Genomic DNA, 14,595 nt, shown 5'->3' on the forward strand with positions numbered 1-14,595 from the left:
AGCACTGGCCCTGGAGTCTGGAAGTTGTCCTGTCATTTTTCAGTCACGTCCAACTCTTAGCAACCCTATTTGGGGTTTTCTTGCAAAGATACTGGAGTCAGAAAGACCTGAATTCATATGCAGCCTTACGACACTTAACTAGATGTGTGACTCTAAGCAAGTCAGTCGTTAACCCTGTTTGCCTCAGTTTCCTCATCTGTAAAATGACCAGAAGAAAGAAATGGCAAATGGCTCTAGTATCTCTGCCAAGAAAACTCCATATGGCATCATGAAGAGTTGAACACAGCTTGAAAAAAACTAAACAACAATAAATTCTTGCTCCTTCTTCAATGCCCAGAACAGAAAAATACATAAACAGTAGACCCATAGGAAGGACGTGGTGATATGTTTGGGCATCTGGTGCCACCTGGTGGACACTACAGTTCAGCTCCACAGCTGTGACCTAATCATTATCAGTCAGCATCAAGGCTTTCTTATGTAAAAGCTGGTTGAAATCATACAAGAGCTGAGTAAAAAGGAAATTTAAAAATCATATAAGCCATTTTCCTTGATGAAGAAAATAATGCTCAGTGAATTGAAATGATCTGTGCATTGTTACAAAGATATTAAATATCAGAGCTTGGACTCAAAACCAGGTCTCCTCATTACCTATGAAGTACTCTTGAATAGATAACCCTGAATAGATAACCAAGGAAAGAACCTTGCTTTTACTTCAACAACTAACAAGACAGAAAAGGAAAATGGTCCTTGTGAAAAGGAATTGCTTGGAAGAAAAAAAATTAGCCACAATAAAGTTGGGAAATTCCCTGTGAATTTTGATTGTTCAACAGAGTAGATGCCCATCTATAGGGAAATGGCTAAACAATACAGCTACATTAATGTAAGAGAATTATTACTATGCTCTAAGAAACAACAAAAAAATGTGATAAATACAGAGAAGCATGGAAAGACTTACATGATATGATAGACTGAAGTAAGCAAGAAAACAATATACATCCATGGAAAGGGAAAGAACAACAATCATGGACTAATTGAAAATGAATGTTGAAGAATTATAAAGACCAAGTGTGGCTGGCCATGATATTCACGGCACCTACGGCTGCCATGAATATCCCAGCACAATTCTGAATCGTGAAATACAACAGACTCTCCATATGGAAGACAGAACCAAAACATTTGTTCAGACACCAGAAAGCCAAATCCATCATAGTAACAAAAATCTGCACACAATAACCATACAGAGGACAACACCATCCCCAAGCCTTCCCCCTGCTAGGCTTCCCACAAACCAGCTCCATTAAACAAATCACAAACAAGCTCTTTCACTCACAGTACTCAGCTGCCTGCATCCTTGCTAGTTCTGATTGCTCTCACTAGTTTCTCCTCAGCTCTGCTCTAGCTCCACCCTTCCTACTCCACCCTTTCAGCAAACTCTTCCCACCACAGGCTCCATGTGACTCAGGCTTCCATGTGACTTAAGCAGTTCACATGAGCCTATTAATGAATGGGAAAGATCTTCCCATTTAAATTACCATTACAGCCACAAAGAAGAGAAATCAGAAAATATCTCCCCATTGCTTTGCAGAGGCTGGAGGTTCACAGGTTCAAATACTGCATATATTTTTAGACTTTTTTGATGCATTGATCAGTTTATTAATTTTTTCTCTTTTTTTGTTCTTTGAAACTTTTTATTATATGGAGTGGTTCTTTGGGAAGGAGAGAATAAAAGACATTGGAGGATATGTAGGCAATGTAGAACCAAAAACATCAATATTTTTTTTTAATTTTTAAAGAATTTTAATTATCCAAATTCCTCTTGGGTCATAAAGAATGGAATTCAATAAATTAAACAATTAAGCATCTATGACATGTTGTCCTGGGTTCTATTCAATGGAAGATACAAAGATGAGAATTGAGTCAATGTGGTAGAGTGGAAAGAACAAAGGAACTGGAAGCAAAGGAGCTGGATTCAAATCCTCACTCTTTCACTTACTGCTCATGTGACCTTCATCAAGTCTTTTACTCTCTCTTGGCTTCATTTTCTTCAGAGGAAAATGAGGAAATTAAATTAAATGGATAGTCATGTTGAGTTCTAGGGACACTGGGAACCTCAAAATTCAAGGGCATAAGACACTGGTCCTTGAATTTGACTCAAGCTTCTTTCAGTAAGAGTCAAGGTTTATTGTTTCACTAAGAGAAGTGGGTGGGACTTTTAAGAACGAGCCCATTTGGTAAATGAGGCTGACCTCTTTTATGAGGGAACAAGATTTTTTTAGGAAAATTTGAATGAGATCTAGGAATGGCCCATGGGCTGGGGTGACTGAAATAACAGGGAACGGGTCTAGATGGGATTAAGGATGAGAAGTGACCTGGTACAATGCAGACAATGAGCTAGGTTGTTGTGTTTGTACTTCATTTTCAAAGAGGGCCATGACATCAGAGAGATGATGACATGACTTACAGTTGACTTTGATTTGAGTGAGGAAGGGCTGTGCAACTTCACCAGCCTCACTTCTCCTCCAGAGTCATCTGGATCCAGTAACTAGATATTCATCAGGATGACTGGAGATGGCCCGGGATGCAATGGAAGACCCTGGCCTTTTCAGGCTAAGGCCTTTTCAGGTTCTCACTTAGAGTGTAGATAACGCCCTTTCAGTAAATAGGCCTCTTTAAGAAATCAGTCAAGGTCTATTCAGTGCAGCAGTAGCCCTTCTTTCTCCACAGTGGTCAGCTATGACCCCCAACTCCCCAGTAACCATGTCAAAGGGACCTGCAGTTGGCACTGATCTTGGCACCACTTACTCCTGTGTGGGAGTCTTCCAACTTGGGAAAGTGGAGATCATTACTAATGACCAAGGAAACAGGACCACCCCCAGCTACTTCGCCTTCACCAACACAGAACGTTTAATTGGTGATGCTGCAAAGAATCAAGTTGCAATGAACCCCACCAACACAGTTTTTGATGCTAAACGTCTGATTGGTCGCAGATTTGATGATGCAGTTGTGCAGTCAGACATGAAGCACTGGCCCTTTTTTTATTTTTAATTTATTTAACTTTCAACATTCATTTTCACAAAATTTGGGGTTCCAAATTTTCTCCCCATTTGTCCCTCTCCCCACCCCAAAACACCAAGCATTCTAATTGCCCCTATCACCAATCTGCCCTCTCTTCTAACATCCCTCCCTTCCCTTGACCCCATCTTCTCTTTTGTCCTGTAGGGCCAGATAACTTTCTATACCCCATTGCCTGTATTTCTTATTTCCTAGCAGCAAGAACAATACTCGACAGTTGTTCCTAAAACTTTGAGTTCCAACTTCTCTTCATCTCTCCCTCCCTACCCATTCCCTTTGGGAAGGCAAGCAATTCAATATATGCCATATCTGTGTAGTTTTGCAAATGACTTCCATATTAGTCATGTTGTATAAGACTAACTATATTTCCCTCCATCCTATCCTGCCCCCCATTGCTTCTATTCTCTCTTTTTATCCTGTCCCTCCCCAAGAGTGTTGACTTCAAATTGCTCCCTACTCCCATTGCCCTTCCTTCCCTCATCCCCCCTCCCACCCTGCTTATCCCCTTCTCCCCCACTTTCCTGTATTGTAAGATAGGTTTTCATACCAAAATGAGTGGGCATTTTATTCCTTCCTTTTGTCGAATGTGATGAGAGTAAGCTTTATGTTTTTTCTCTCACCTCCCCTCTTTTTCCCTCCACTGAAAAGTCTTTTGCTTGCCTCTTTTATGAGAGATAATTTGCCCCATTCCATTTCTCCCTTTCTCCTCCCAATATATTTCTCTCTCACCCCTTAATTTCATTTTCTTCACTGAACTTTTGAACCTCCTTTTCCATTTGGCTAATTCTGCTTTTTAAAACATTCTTCTCCTCATTGGCTTTTTGAACCTCTTTTGCCAATTGAGTTAGCCTATTTTTCAAGGTGTTATTTTCTTCAGCATTTTTTTGGGTCTCCTTTAGCAAGGTGTTGACCTGCTTTTCATGCTTTCCTTGCATCCCTCTCATGTCTCTTCCCAGCTTTTCCTCCACCTCTCTAACTTGATTTTCAAAATCCTTTTTGAGCTCTTCCATGGCCTGAGCTCACTGAATATTTATTTTGGATATTTGGGATATAGAAGCCTTGGCTTTTATGTCTTTCCCTGATGGTAAGCATTGTTCTTCCTCATTTGAAAGGATAGGAGGAGATATCTGTTCACCAAGAAAGTAACCTTCTATGGTCTTATTTTTTTTCCCTTTTTTGAGTATTTTCCCAACCAGTTACTTGACTTTTGGGTCCTTTGTCAAGAGTAGGGTATACTCTGGGAATCTGTGAGATCTCAGTTCCTCCAAGGTGGCACAATCAAGCGTGTACTGGTCTGGACACAGAGAAGGATTTTTATGCCCAGTATTTTAGCAGATACCTCTCCACAGCCACTTGGCCTCCAATTCCCAAGTCAGCACTGGGGGCTGATTTTCAGATAAGCTGGATGGGCAGGGCTGCCATTCAGTGTGAGACAAAGACCAGCTAGGCCAGGGCCTCCACCCAGGGCTGAGGTAAGACTCAGATCTTCAGTGCCCCCAGGGGTTAATACGTTCCAACAATGGAGGGTCTGTATGGGCTGCTGTGCAGCCTCTGTGGCCACTGCCTGCTGCAGGAGCTATGGGAAGGCCCTTCTCCCTTCCTGGCCAGCTGATAAAACCCCGCCACTGACCTTTGGCGCCTGTGGGTTGAGGGATCTGGGAACCGCTGCTACTGGGACTGAGGATTCCACGACTGGAGATTCTGCCCCCGAGGTGTCCCCCTCCCAGAGTCTCATGGCACTGCACAGCCAAGGCTGAGCTGGGCTCCACGCTGGGCTCTGTGTCCAGCACAACCAACATTTCTGTGGGCCTTTCAGGTCACCCTGGGCTGGAAATCTTCTCCACTCTGTTATTCTCCACTTCTGCTGCTCTAGAATTTGTTGAGTCCCTCTCTACAGGTATTTTGTGGGCTGTGTGGGGAGACCCTGTGTAAATGTGTCTTTCTAGTCTGCCATCTTGGTTCCGCCCCCCCCCCCCATCTTGCTTCTGCCCCCCACACTGGCCTTTTACGGTGGTGAATGAAGCAGGCAGGCCTAAGGTCCAAGTGGAGTACAAAGAGGAGACCAAAAGTTTCTATCCAGAAGAAGTATCTTCTATGGTCTTGACCAAGACCAAAGAAATTGCTGAAGCTTATCTTGGGAAGACCGTCACAAATGCCGTCATCCTCACCAGCCTATTTCAACGATTCTCAACATCAGGCCACTAAAGATGCTGGAACCATTGGTGGTCTCAATGTGCTCCAAATCATCAATGAGCCAACTGCTGCTGCTATTGCTTATGGCTTAGACAAAAAGGTTGGTGACGAGAGAAATGTGTTGATCTTTGACCTTGGAGGTGGTACTTTCGATGTCTCCATTCTTACCATTGAAGATGGCTTCTTTGAGGTCAAGTCCACAGCTGGGGACACCCACTTGTATGGGGAGGACTTCAACAACTGAATGGTCAACCATTTCATTGCGGAGTTCATTGCACAAGAAGGACATCAGCAAGAACAAGAGGGCTGTTCACCGTCTTCGCACCGCTTATGAACATGCAAAACGCACCCTCTCTTCTAGTACCCAGGTCAGTATTGAGATTGACTCCCTCTACAAAGGTATCAACTTCTATACATCAATCACTCAAGCCTGTTTCGAAGAGCTGAATGCTGATCTCTTCCATGGCACACTGGACCCTGCGGAAAAGGCCTTAAGACATGCCAAGCTAGATAAATCACAGATTCATGATATCATCCTGGTGCATGGTTCCACTCGAATTCCCAAAATCCAGAAGCTTCTGCAAGACTTCTTCAATGGCAAGGAGCTCAACAAGAGTATCAATCCTGATGAGGCTGTTGCTTATGGTGCAGCTGTCCAGGCTGCCATTTTGTCTGGAGATAAATCTGAGAATGTGCAGGACTTGTTACTGTTGGATATCATTCCTCTTTCCCTTGGAATTGAAACTGCTGGTGGAGTTATGGCTGTTCTGATCAAACGTAATACCACCATCCCCACCAAGCAGACCCAGACATTTACCACCTATGTGGACAACCAACCTGGTGTGCTTATTCAGGTTTATGAAGGTGAGAGGGCAATGACAAAGGATAGCAACCTGCTTGGCAAATCTGAGCTCACAGGAATCCCCCCAGCACCCAGAGGTGTTTCTCAGATTGAAGTAACATTTGACATTGATGCAAATGCCATCCTCAATGTTTCTGCTATGGATAAGAGCACAGGCATGGAGAACAAGATCCCAAGGACATCTGAGCAAGGAAGACATTGATTGTATGGTCCAGGAGGCTGAGAAATACAAGGCTGAGGATGAGAAGCAGAGAGACAAGGTGTCTTCCAAGGATTCTCTTGAATCTTATGCTTTCAACATGAAGGCTACAGTGGAGGATGAAAAACCACAAGGCAAAACTGGTGATGAAGACAAACAGAAGATCCTTGACAAATGGAATGGAATAAGCAACTGACTAGATGAGAACCTCACTTCTGAGAAGGAAGAATTTGAACATCAGCAGAAAGAGTTGGAGAAGGTCTGAAACCCCATCATTACCAAGCTGTACCAGAGTGCAGGGGGCATGCCAGAAAGCATGCCTGGTGGATTCCCAGGGGGTGGAGCAGCCCCATCTGGAGGTACTTCTTCTGGACCCACCATTGAAGAGGTAGACTAAACAACAGAAGGAAGAGCATTCCACACAGCTTTTCCAAAAATTGAAGGACTCAAAATTTGTAGCCAAGGCAGTAGCAGTTTAAAAGTTACATTTGAGCTACTGAGTAAATCTGGGCATTCTGAATACTTGAATGTGTGCAGAGGGAGAGAAGAAAACAATACTGCACTTTATCAGTACTGTAAACAAGTGGAAATACAATTCTTGTCCTGGAGAATAAAAATTATTTAAAACTGGCACCATAAAAAAAAGAAAGAAATCAGTCAAGGGATGGCCCCTTTAATCAGAAAAAGGAAAAAAAATCAAGGTGGGAGGGGAAGACCCCCAGGGTTACTGTTCCAAAGAGAAGCAGTTACCATTGACATTCACTCTAAGCCAGGAGTGCCCGAAATACATCCATTAAGTGGAGTTTGGACAGGGATCTATTGTGGTCCAATCTATGGGCTTCAGAGAGGTAACTGATAATTGGAGACTGGGGCAGGGTCAAAGTCACAATGCAAAGACAGCCATATAGGAAAGTTCAGGGAAGTTGGGGAGGGTAGCAATTTCCAGGACTTATACCCCATTAGTCCTAAGAAACTTATATGTTAGTATTGGAAAACTTAAAGAGTTTGCTAGTTTAATAAGATGAAAGACCTTTGGGGTTGATGGCGTGCTTGGATGTTTGTGCTTGGACCCCAATTCCAAGATCACATTTCTGCCTAGTCTCAAAACACTATATCCAACAATTTCCTCCCCAGCCTAAGGACACTATTCCTAGCAATAAATCATGAGTAAACCCCAGTAAGACAAACCACCTTTCCCCGCAATTTCTCATAAGCCAATCCCTAGTAAAATAAACTCTTTCTTCATCATAAGAATAAACTGACCTCTGAAGAAATTCTATTACAAAAAAAACAAGATTATCTTGTAACCACAGAATTATCATGCATTGATTCCCAAAGTTATTATATTCAATCCAGAGGTCAAGCTATAGACATCAACTCTCAAAGCTATCTTGCTGCAGACATAACAGATCAAAAATACACCCCTGAGAAGCCCCTTCCCCTGATTTCCAGTAGTAAATTATGCCAGTGATTAAGGTCATAAGTTATCTGCCAGATAATCCATCACTTTTCCTATATAAGCTTTAGGATCATTCCTGTTAAGTTACAAGTTCCGGTACTTGATGAGGGATGCAAATCCATTCTGTCACTAAACAACCATAACAAAATGATGAACAGCATAAATAAAAATACAATAAAATGGAAGAGATGAGGTTTCTGAGTTGATAAGCAGCCTGCAGGGATTGGTTTCAGTTTGAGTTTGACATCACTGCTGCAGAAGAGGGGTTGTTGTTCAGTCATGTACAATTCTTTCTGACTCCATTGGGGTTTTCTTGGTAAAGATACTGGAGTGGTTTGGTCTTTCCTTCTCTAATTCATTTTACAGATGAGGAAACTGAGGCAAGCAGGGTTGAGTGACTTACAGAGAGTCACACAGCTGGTAAGTGTTTGAGGTCAGATTGAACTCAGGAAGATAGGCCTTCCTGACTCCAAGCCCAGTGCTCTATCCACCCAGCTGTCCCAAGTTGTTTTAGGAGAGTGGTATCAAACACAAATAGACAGGGGGCACTAAACTGTAAATAAGGATCTCTGTCAGCAGCATATTGACTTAGAAATTCACATATTAACAGTCTCTGTGTTCTGTTGTGGGTTTTTAAACATTTTGTCATATATTTCCCAATTATTTTTTAATCTGGTTCCCAGGTCATTTTGAACGGGAGAAAGGCTTCCTGGCTAAAGTGTGCTGCAGACTATACCTTAGGTAGTAGGAATGAAAAGGGGAAGAGTTGTTCTGTATTTTCATCATTTTCCTCCCTTACCCCAAGAATAATAAGGACCCTGGAACAGAAATAGGAATAGGAATAGCAGGCAAGTCTGTCTGTCATACTGACTCTGTTTTCTTGAAATCAGCTGAAGAAAGAAGCAATGGTCCCTCCATTCTGGTGACAGACTGCAGGATTTGTAGAGGCATGGGAGACGTTTCCTAGTCACTTCCTCCACAGGCCTGTTAGCAGCCTCCTTATCCTAGGTCATAGGAGATGTGGCCATCAACCCTGGTCAGAGCTACTGAGCATTTGCTGCCTTCACTTCTATCCAGTGAGGGCAGGCTTACACAGCTCGTTGCTAGGCCTGTTGTGGGAGTGCCAGCAGGTATCCATGACAGTCCAGATGTGATTGATAGGAGGTTCACAGTCAATGGGTAGAATTGAAGAGCCAGGGTGCCTTGGGGCTGAATGAAGCCCTGACCCTATCAGGGAGTCCTAGAAGTTTACCTTGGCCATGGAGTTTCTCTACATAGAGAAGAATGCTACTGTACTTCAAGCAGTGCCAGCCCCAGTATGCTCTGGGACTTTCTGTTATCATGGCTGCAGATCTGAAACAGGTTCTGGAGTTATGTTCAGGCCCTATGGCATTGTGTGCCTTGTGCAACCTGGCTGTGATCGTCCTGAGATTCATTGCTTACTTGTTCTCCTATGATGTGCTGACCCACTTCCTGGAGGGTCATCTGGACTACACTACAGCCTCCCTCCATCCCAAGGCCTATACCCAGGGTGATAGGAAGTTCTCTGAGGCAATCTTACTCTACCACTGGATCCTTCATGGCCTGCTCAACAAGGGAGTAAAGGAGCTGTATGCACCCAGTGACAATATCTTCCCCAGGCACTGGTTCCATATCAAACATGCCCCTTGCACTGCCCAGAGAAATTTGGTGCTAAAACTTCTTGGAACAGCCCCACACTTGGAGAATTCCTCAGGAGATTATGAGCCTGAGGAATTCAGGGATCCTGACTCTTGATCTCAACTGCACCAGGCTGTCTGTGCAAAGAAAATTCTGTGTGTGATGAAGGCCCCTAAACCTAGGTGGCCCCTAAAGTGGAGTTAGAAAAATCAGAGTTCAGATCTGGCCTGGAATAGCTGTGTGACTGATGCTGGGCAAGCCACTCAACCTTTCTGCCTCAGTTTCCTTAACTGTAAAATGGGGCACAGAAACAGCATCTATATCTCAGGATTGTTAGGAGGATCAAATGAGATAATGTTTGCAAATGCTTGCATAGTAAGTGCTTAAACACTGCTTGTGCCTTCTGCCCAGAGGAAAAAGGACATGGTGACAGGGACACCTAGAGTGATTGGTGAATGTGTGTGTGTGCATGTGCACATATCCGTGTATATATGTGTATGTATTTGTATATTTATATGCATATAATGTATATGTAGGTACACACATACAGGTACAGTCATTGACTCCAGAGGAATTCTGCCAACCCTAGTCTTTAGCCTTATCTGACCTACTCCAGATTTGAGTTAGGGGAAGAAAGCAAAGGAGTGGGTATCCCCGATAAAAAACAGCAGCATCCTAGCAGGTTTGGGTAAGGAGCTAGAGAAGTGCCTCCCTCAAGAAGACAAGACCAGCTGTGTCAAATCATCAAGGGAACAAGACCTTTGGAGTCTTCCCATCTTCCATGAAACAACAGATTGCTTCAGGTTCTCCACCTTCCATACTCAGGTTTGGGAGGAGGCTTCTTAGGGGAGACAGTTTGAAGGTCACCTGAATCAAGCTGAGCCCTCCAAATGTCCCAGGCTGGGAAACATGCCACAGGGGTTCTCATACTGTGCAAAGGAGTAGAGAACAACACTAACACCTGGATATCATCCACAGGGAAATGCTGAGCACAGTGGCATGATGGGAGCCGAGTCCCACCATCCACAAGGAGTCACACTGCCAGCCATGCTGCGCAGCTAAATAGGTATTACAAGGGACTACAACCACCTGTGACTAAACATTTATTACACATCTACAGTGTGCCAGGGAAGGTGCTGAGTGCTGGGGATACAAAGATAGACAAAAAAATATTTCTTGCTCCAGAGCTCAGAACCTAATGGAGGAGACAGTAAGACAACAGATAGGAATAAAAACGCTATCCACAGGATAAGTGGGAAATGAGTCAGAGAGGAAGGAACCAGAAGAGGTTGGGTATGGCTTCATGTAGAAGAAGATGGAGTTTTAGTTGGGACTACAGGGAAGCCAGTAGGTGGAGATGAAGAACTCCCAGAAATCAAAGTGCTATGACTACAAGAAGAAATGATCCAATGAAAGAATTTTTGAAGCACTAGGTGCTAAAAACACTAAAAATACAAAAGCTCTCTAGGAGGGAGAGACCATCCACATGAAAGGCTCTGCTGCAGGGTAGATACCAATACCTGGGCTTCTAAAAGGATGCAGCAGCTTGTGAAAGAGAAAGACAAAACACAACCAATCAATCAACATTTATTAAGAGCCTACCATGTGGCAAGCACTGGGGATGCAAAGAAGACAGCCCCTGCCTTCAAGGAGCTTACAGTCAGATGGGGAGACAACATGCAAATAAATAGAGGACAGAACAAGCCATAACTAGGACAAATAGGAAATACCTAAGAGGGAAGACCCTGGAATTAAGAAGCTTTGGGAAGGATTCCTATAGAAGGTAGGATTTTAGTAGGCACTTAAAGGAAGCCAGGAAGGTCAGTACCTGGAGTGGAAGAGAAAGAATATTCCAGGCAGGTAGGATGGCCACCCAAGCCAAGAGATGGAGTGACTTGTTTGTGGAACAGCCAGGAGGCCAGAGTCACTGCACCAAATAGTATTGAGAGTAAGGTGTAAGACTGGAAAGTGTAAGAAAACTGGAAACGTAGTAGAGGCGAGGTTGTAGAGGGTTGTGAATGACAAACAAGAGCATTTTGTACTTGATCCCAGAAGCCACAGGAAGCCACTGGAGTTTGAGTACTGGGGTAACATGATCAGACCTAGCTTTAGGAAAATTACTTTGGTGTCTGGATGGCAGATCTACCAGCAGACTAGTGCCTTAATGCAGACACAAAGTGATGAGCGGTGAAATCAGCTGGCTAAAGGGTGGAGCAGTGAATCAAAGGTTAAATCTAGCAAGGATTCCAGGATGACTCCTGAGTCATAAACTGGAGGAACTGGGGGGATGGTATTGTTGACCTAGGGACACTAGGAATGGGATTGGGTTTAGGGGGGAGGATGAGTTCTGTTTTGGACATACATTTAAGGTGTCCACTGGACATATATGCAAAGAGATGGAATGATGTCGATTGATTAGAGTCGGGTTTTGTTTTGTTTTTTGCCCAGAAAAGGGGGGACATGCATATATGAACAACTAGAATGACTAAAGAGCACGCAAAATGTAGCCACAGACTCCAAAGGAATTCTACCAATTCCTTTAGCTTTATCTACCCTGATCTAGATTGGTGGCATTTCTCCTTTTGTCTAACTCTGTACAAAATTATACAGCCTTTAAGATCTTGAGACCAGCTCCCCAAAACTGACTTGACCTGAGTTGGTTTCCTGGGAGTCAACCAGTTAGCCATGCATCTTCTGTTTCCTACACCAGCCAAGGTTTGGACCCAGGATGGCAGTGAAGAGGAAAGCTTACATCTCGAACTCTTTTGTATGTTGTTTTTGTTAAATGAGCGGGTAGGGTATCAATAATTCCTTTAGTTACATGAACTTAGTGTGAAGCTTTTCTTCTGTTCTTTCATAACTCTGAACCCAACTAGCTGTGTTCATCTGAGATCTTCTATTAAATGTACTATGGTCACTTTCACTGAATGAGCCCAGTAAGGAATTCATTATAACGCAAGGAATCATTATCCCAAAATTAACTCTTTTGTAAATCGTGGTTATCTCACGTTGCGCCTATTTGTCTGTTGTGTGCCCCTGGTTGTTTGTAAAATTAAACAGTGCTCTGGGAATGGGTCAGGAGAGGTTTACTTCCAGAGGCATAAACATTTTTTTAAGGATTTAAAGTATCCCCTGGTATGATTTTCTCTAAATAATATTTCATTGCTCCCCTGCCCAAATTACATAAAAAAAATTATATCTCTCCCTCATGTACCTCTCCCTGAGATGGTAAGCAATTGGATATATTGTGCAATTATGTTAAACATTTCTACATTAGTCATTTGCTGCAAGAAAACTCAAACAAAAAAAGAAAAAGTGAAAAATAGTGTTTATTCAGAAGAACTAACTATATTCAGAAAACAGCAGTTCTTTCTCTGGAGATGGATACCACTTTTCTTCATGAGTACTTTGGGGACTGTCTTGGATCATTGTATTACTGAGAATGGCTAAGTCATTAGCAGTTCTTTCACCATAAAATATTCCTGTTATTGTACACAAGGGTCTCCTGGTTCTGCTCACTTCACTTTGTATCAGTTCATGTAAAACTTTCCAGGTTTTTGTGAAATCAACCTGCTTGCCATATATCACAATAACAATCAATTACAATCACATACCATGATTTTTCAGTTATTCCCAAATGATAGACATCCCCTCAATCCCCAGTGCTTAGCCTCTACATAAAAGAGGTGCTATAAATATTTTAGTGCAAATAGTTTCTCTCCCAACTCTTTTTTCTCTCTTTGAGATACAGAACTAGCATCAGTATTGATGGATCAAAGGGTATACACAGAGTATGAAACATCCTTCACAGCCTAAATCATTATTTTCCAACAAGTGCATCAAAATATGTGACCTACACAAGGTACAGTATTCTGGTTGTACATCCCTTTCTCAGTTTGAAACCAAGGCAAGGAGAGAGTCATTTCTCTTTTCCAGAGAGGAAAAATATCTGAGTTCTGTGACAACAGGTGAGCCTGAGTGAGAGAGAAGCACTGTCTAGTGCAGATCATGCAGCACACTCCTGGCCCCCACACCAGGAACAGGCCCTGAGAGTCCCCGAATCATAGCTCATAGAGGAAGGCCATCCTGTCGGTGCTTTCTCTCTCTGTACCTGGAACATTTTGCCTTGTGTAATAACCAACAGCACAAAAGCAACAGCACGAACACGGCCACAATTGCAGCAGCAAGGACCCCATACCTCATGCTTGCCTCTGGAACAGGACCTAGAAGAGAAATTCATGATGAGAGTAATAGCTCCCATTTCTGGAACATTTTCAGCGGGACAAAGCATTCTCCTCACAACCAGCCTGAGGGGTAGGACATATAAGTCCTGTTGTCCCTGTTTTACAGAAGTGGAAACTGAGACTCAAAAAGTCCAAGGGCCTTGCCTTTGGTCACAAAGATGATAAGTCACAGTCTTGTGCTTCTATGACAGGTCTCTCCAGACTCTTCCCAGAGTCAAGAGATGTTCTATTCTATCAGCCTTTTGGACCCCATAGGACTTAGTGAAATCTTGACTCCCACAAGGACAGTAAAGGGAAAATCTTGGAGTTTTGTTATGGTATCAGGTCACTAAGGCACCTTTTCATACACCTTTAAGGTGGGGAAGAAAATAGGTGCTCCCTTAGATTCATGTACTCTCAAAACTGGGAGGAGACTAGAGATAATTGTGTCCAACCCCTTCATTGGATACATGTGGAAACAGATCCTGGCTCCAGCCCCAGGTGCCTCTTGATTATAATTGTGTCACTACATACCCAATGGTTCAAAGGTGATTTGGTTCCTTCCCTGATGTTCCACATGGCAAGTGTAATTCGCCTCTTCAATATGGACATCTGTAGACACCCAGGTCTGGTAGGTGCCATCGCCACTAGGCTTGATGAGTCCTCTTTCCTGGTCCTTTTGGTTTAATGCACGGCCATCCCGAAGCCAGGTCATCTTGATATCCCGAGGGAAAAAATTGTAAGCCCAACACCTCAGAGTGACCTCCCCTTCTTGTTTCTTTTTTGAAGTCACATTCAGCAAATGTGACTGTAGAGAATACTGTAGAGAAATACTGTAGAGAAGAGACCAAAATGAAGAAAGAGATGAAGGTACAGCCACTCTCCTACTGAGGGACATAGACAGCCCTGCCACCACCATCAACAAGGA

The 14,595-nt window shown here is 43.2% G+C and overlaps 1 protein-coding gene, 1 long non-coding RNA gene and 1 pseudogene across 2 annotated transcripts; 2 read left to right on the top strand and 1 right to left on the bottom strand.

Annotated features, from left to right (window-relative positions):
• The first annotated feature begins 2,088 nt into the window (after positions 1–2,088).
• Positions 2,089–8,462, top strand: LOC140506299 (heat shock cognate 71 kDa protein-like; annotated as a pseudogene).
• Positions 7,160–9,981, top strand: TMEM177 (transmembrane protein 177). Its single transcript, XM_072615737.1, is given in 4 exon segments — positions 7,160–7,174; positions 8,947–9,025; positions 9,028–9,122; positions 9,124–9,981. Coding segments are annotated over 4 exon segments (627 nt in total). The 3' UTR covers positions 9,562–9,981.
• A 2,773-nt stretch (positions 9,982–12,754) lies between these two features.
• Positions 12,755–14,497, bottom strand: LOC140506300 (uncharacterized). The gene is made up of 2 exons (XR_011967851.1): positions 14,202–14,497; positions 12,755–13,667 (listed from the first exon to the last, which is right to left on the bottom strand). It is a non-coding gene; the product is annotated as an uncharacterized lncRNA (long non-coding RNA).
• Positions 14,498–14,595: the final 98 nt, after the last annotated feature.

This window comes from Notamacropus eugenii, chromosome 5 (genome assembly GCF_028372415.1).
Source record: "Notamacropus eugenii isolate mMacEug1 chromosome 5, mMacEug1.pri_v2, whole genome shotgun sequence".
In the NCBI taxonomy this organism is placed as follows: Eukaryota; Metazoa; Chordata; class Mammalia; order Diprotodontia; family Macropodidae; genus Notamacropus; species Notamacropus eugenii.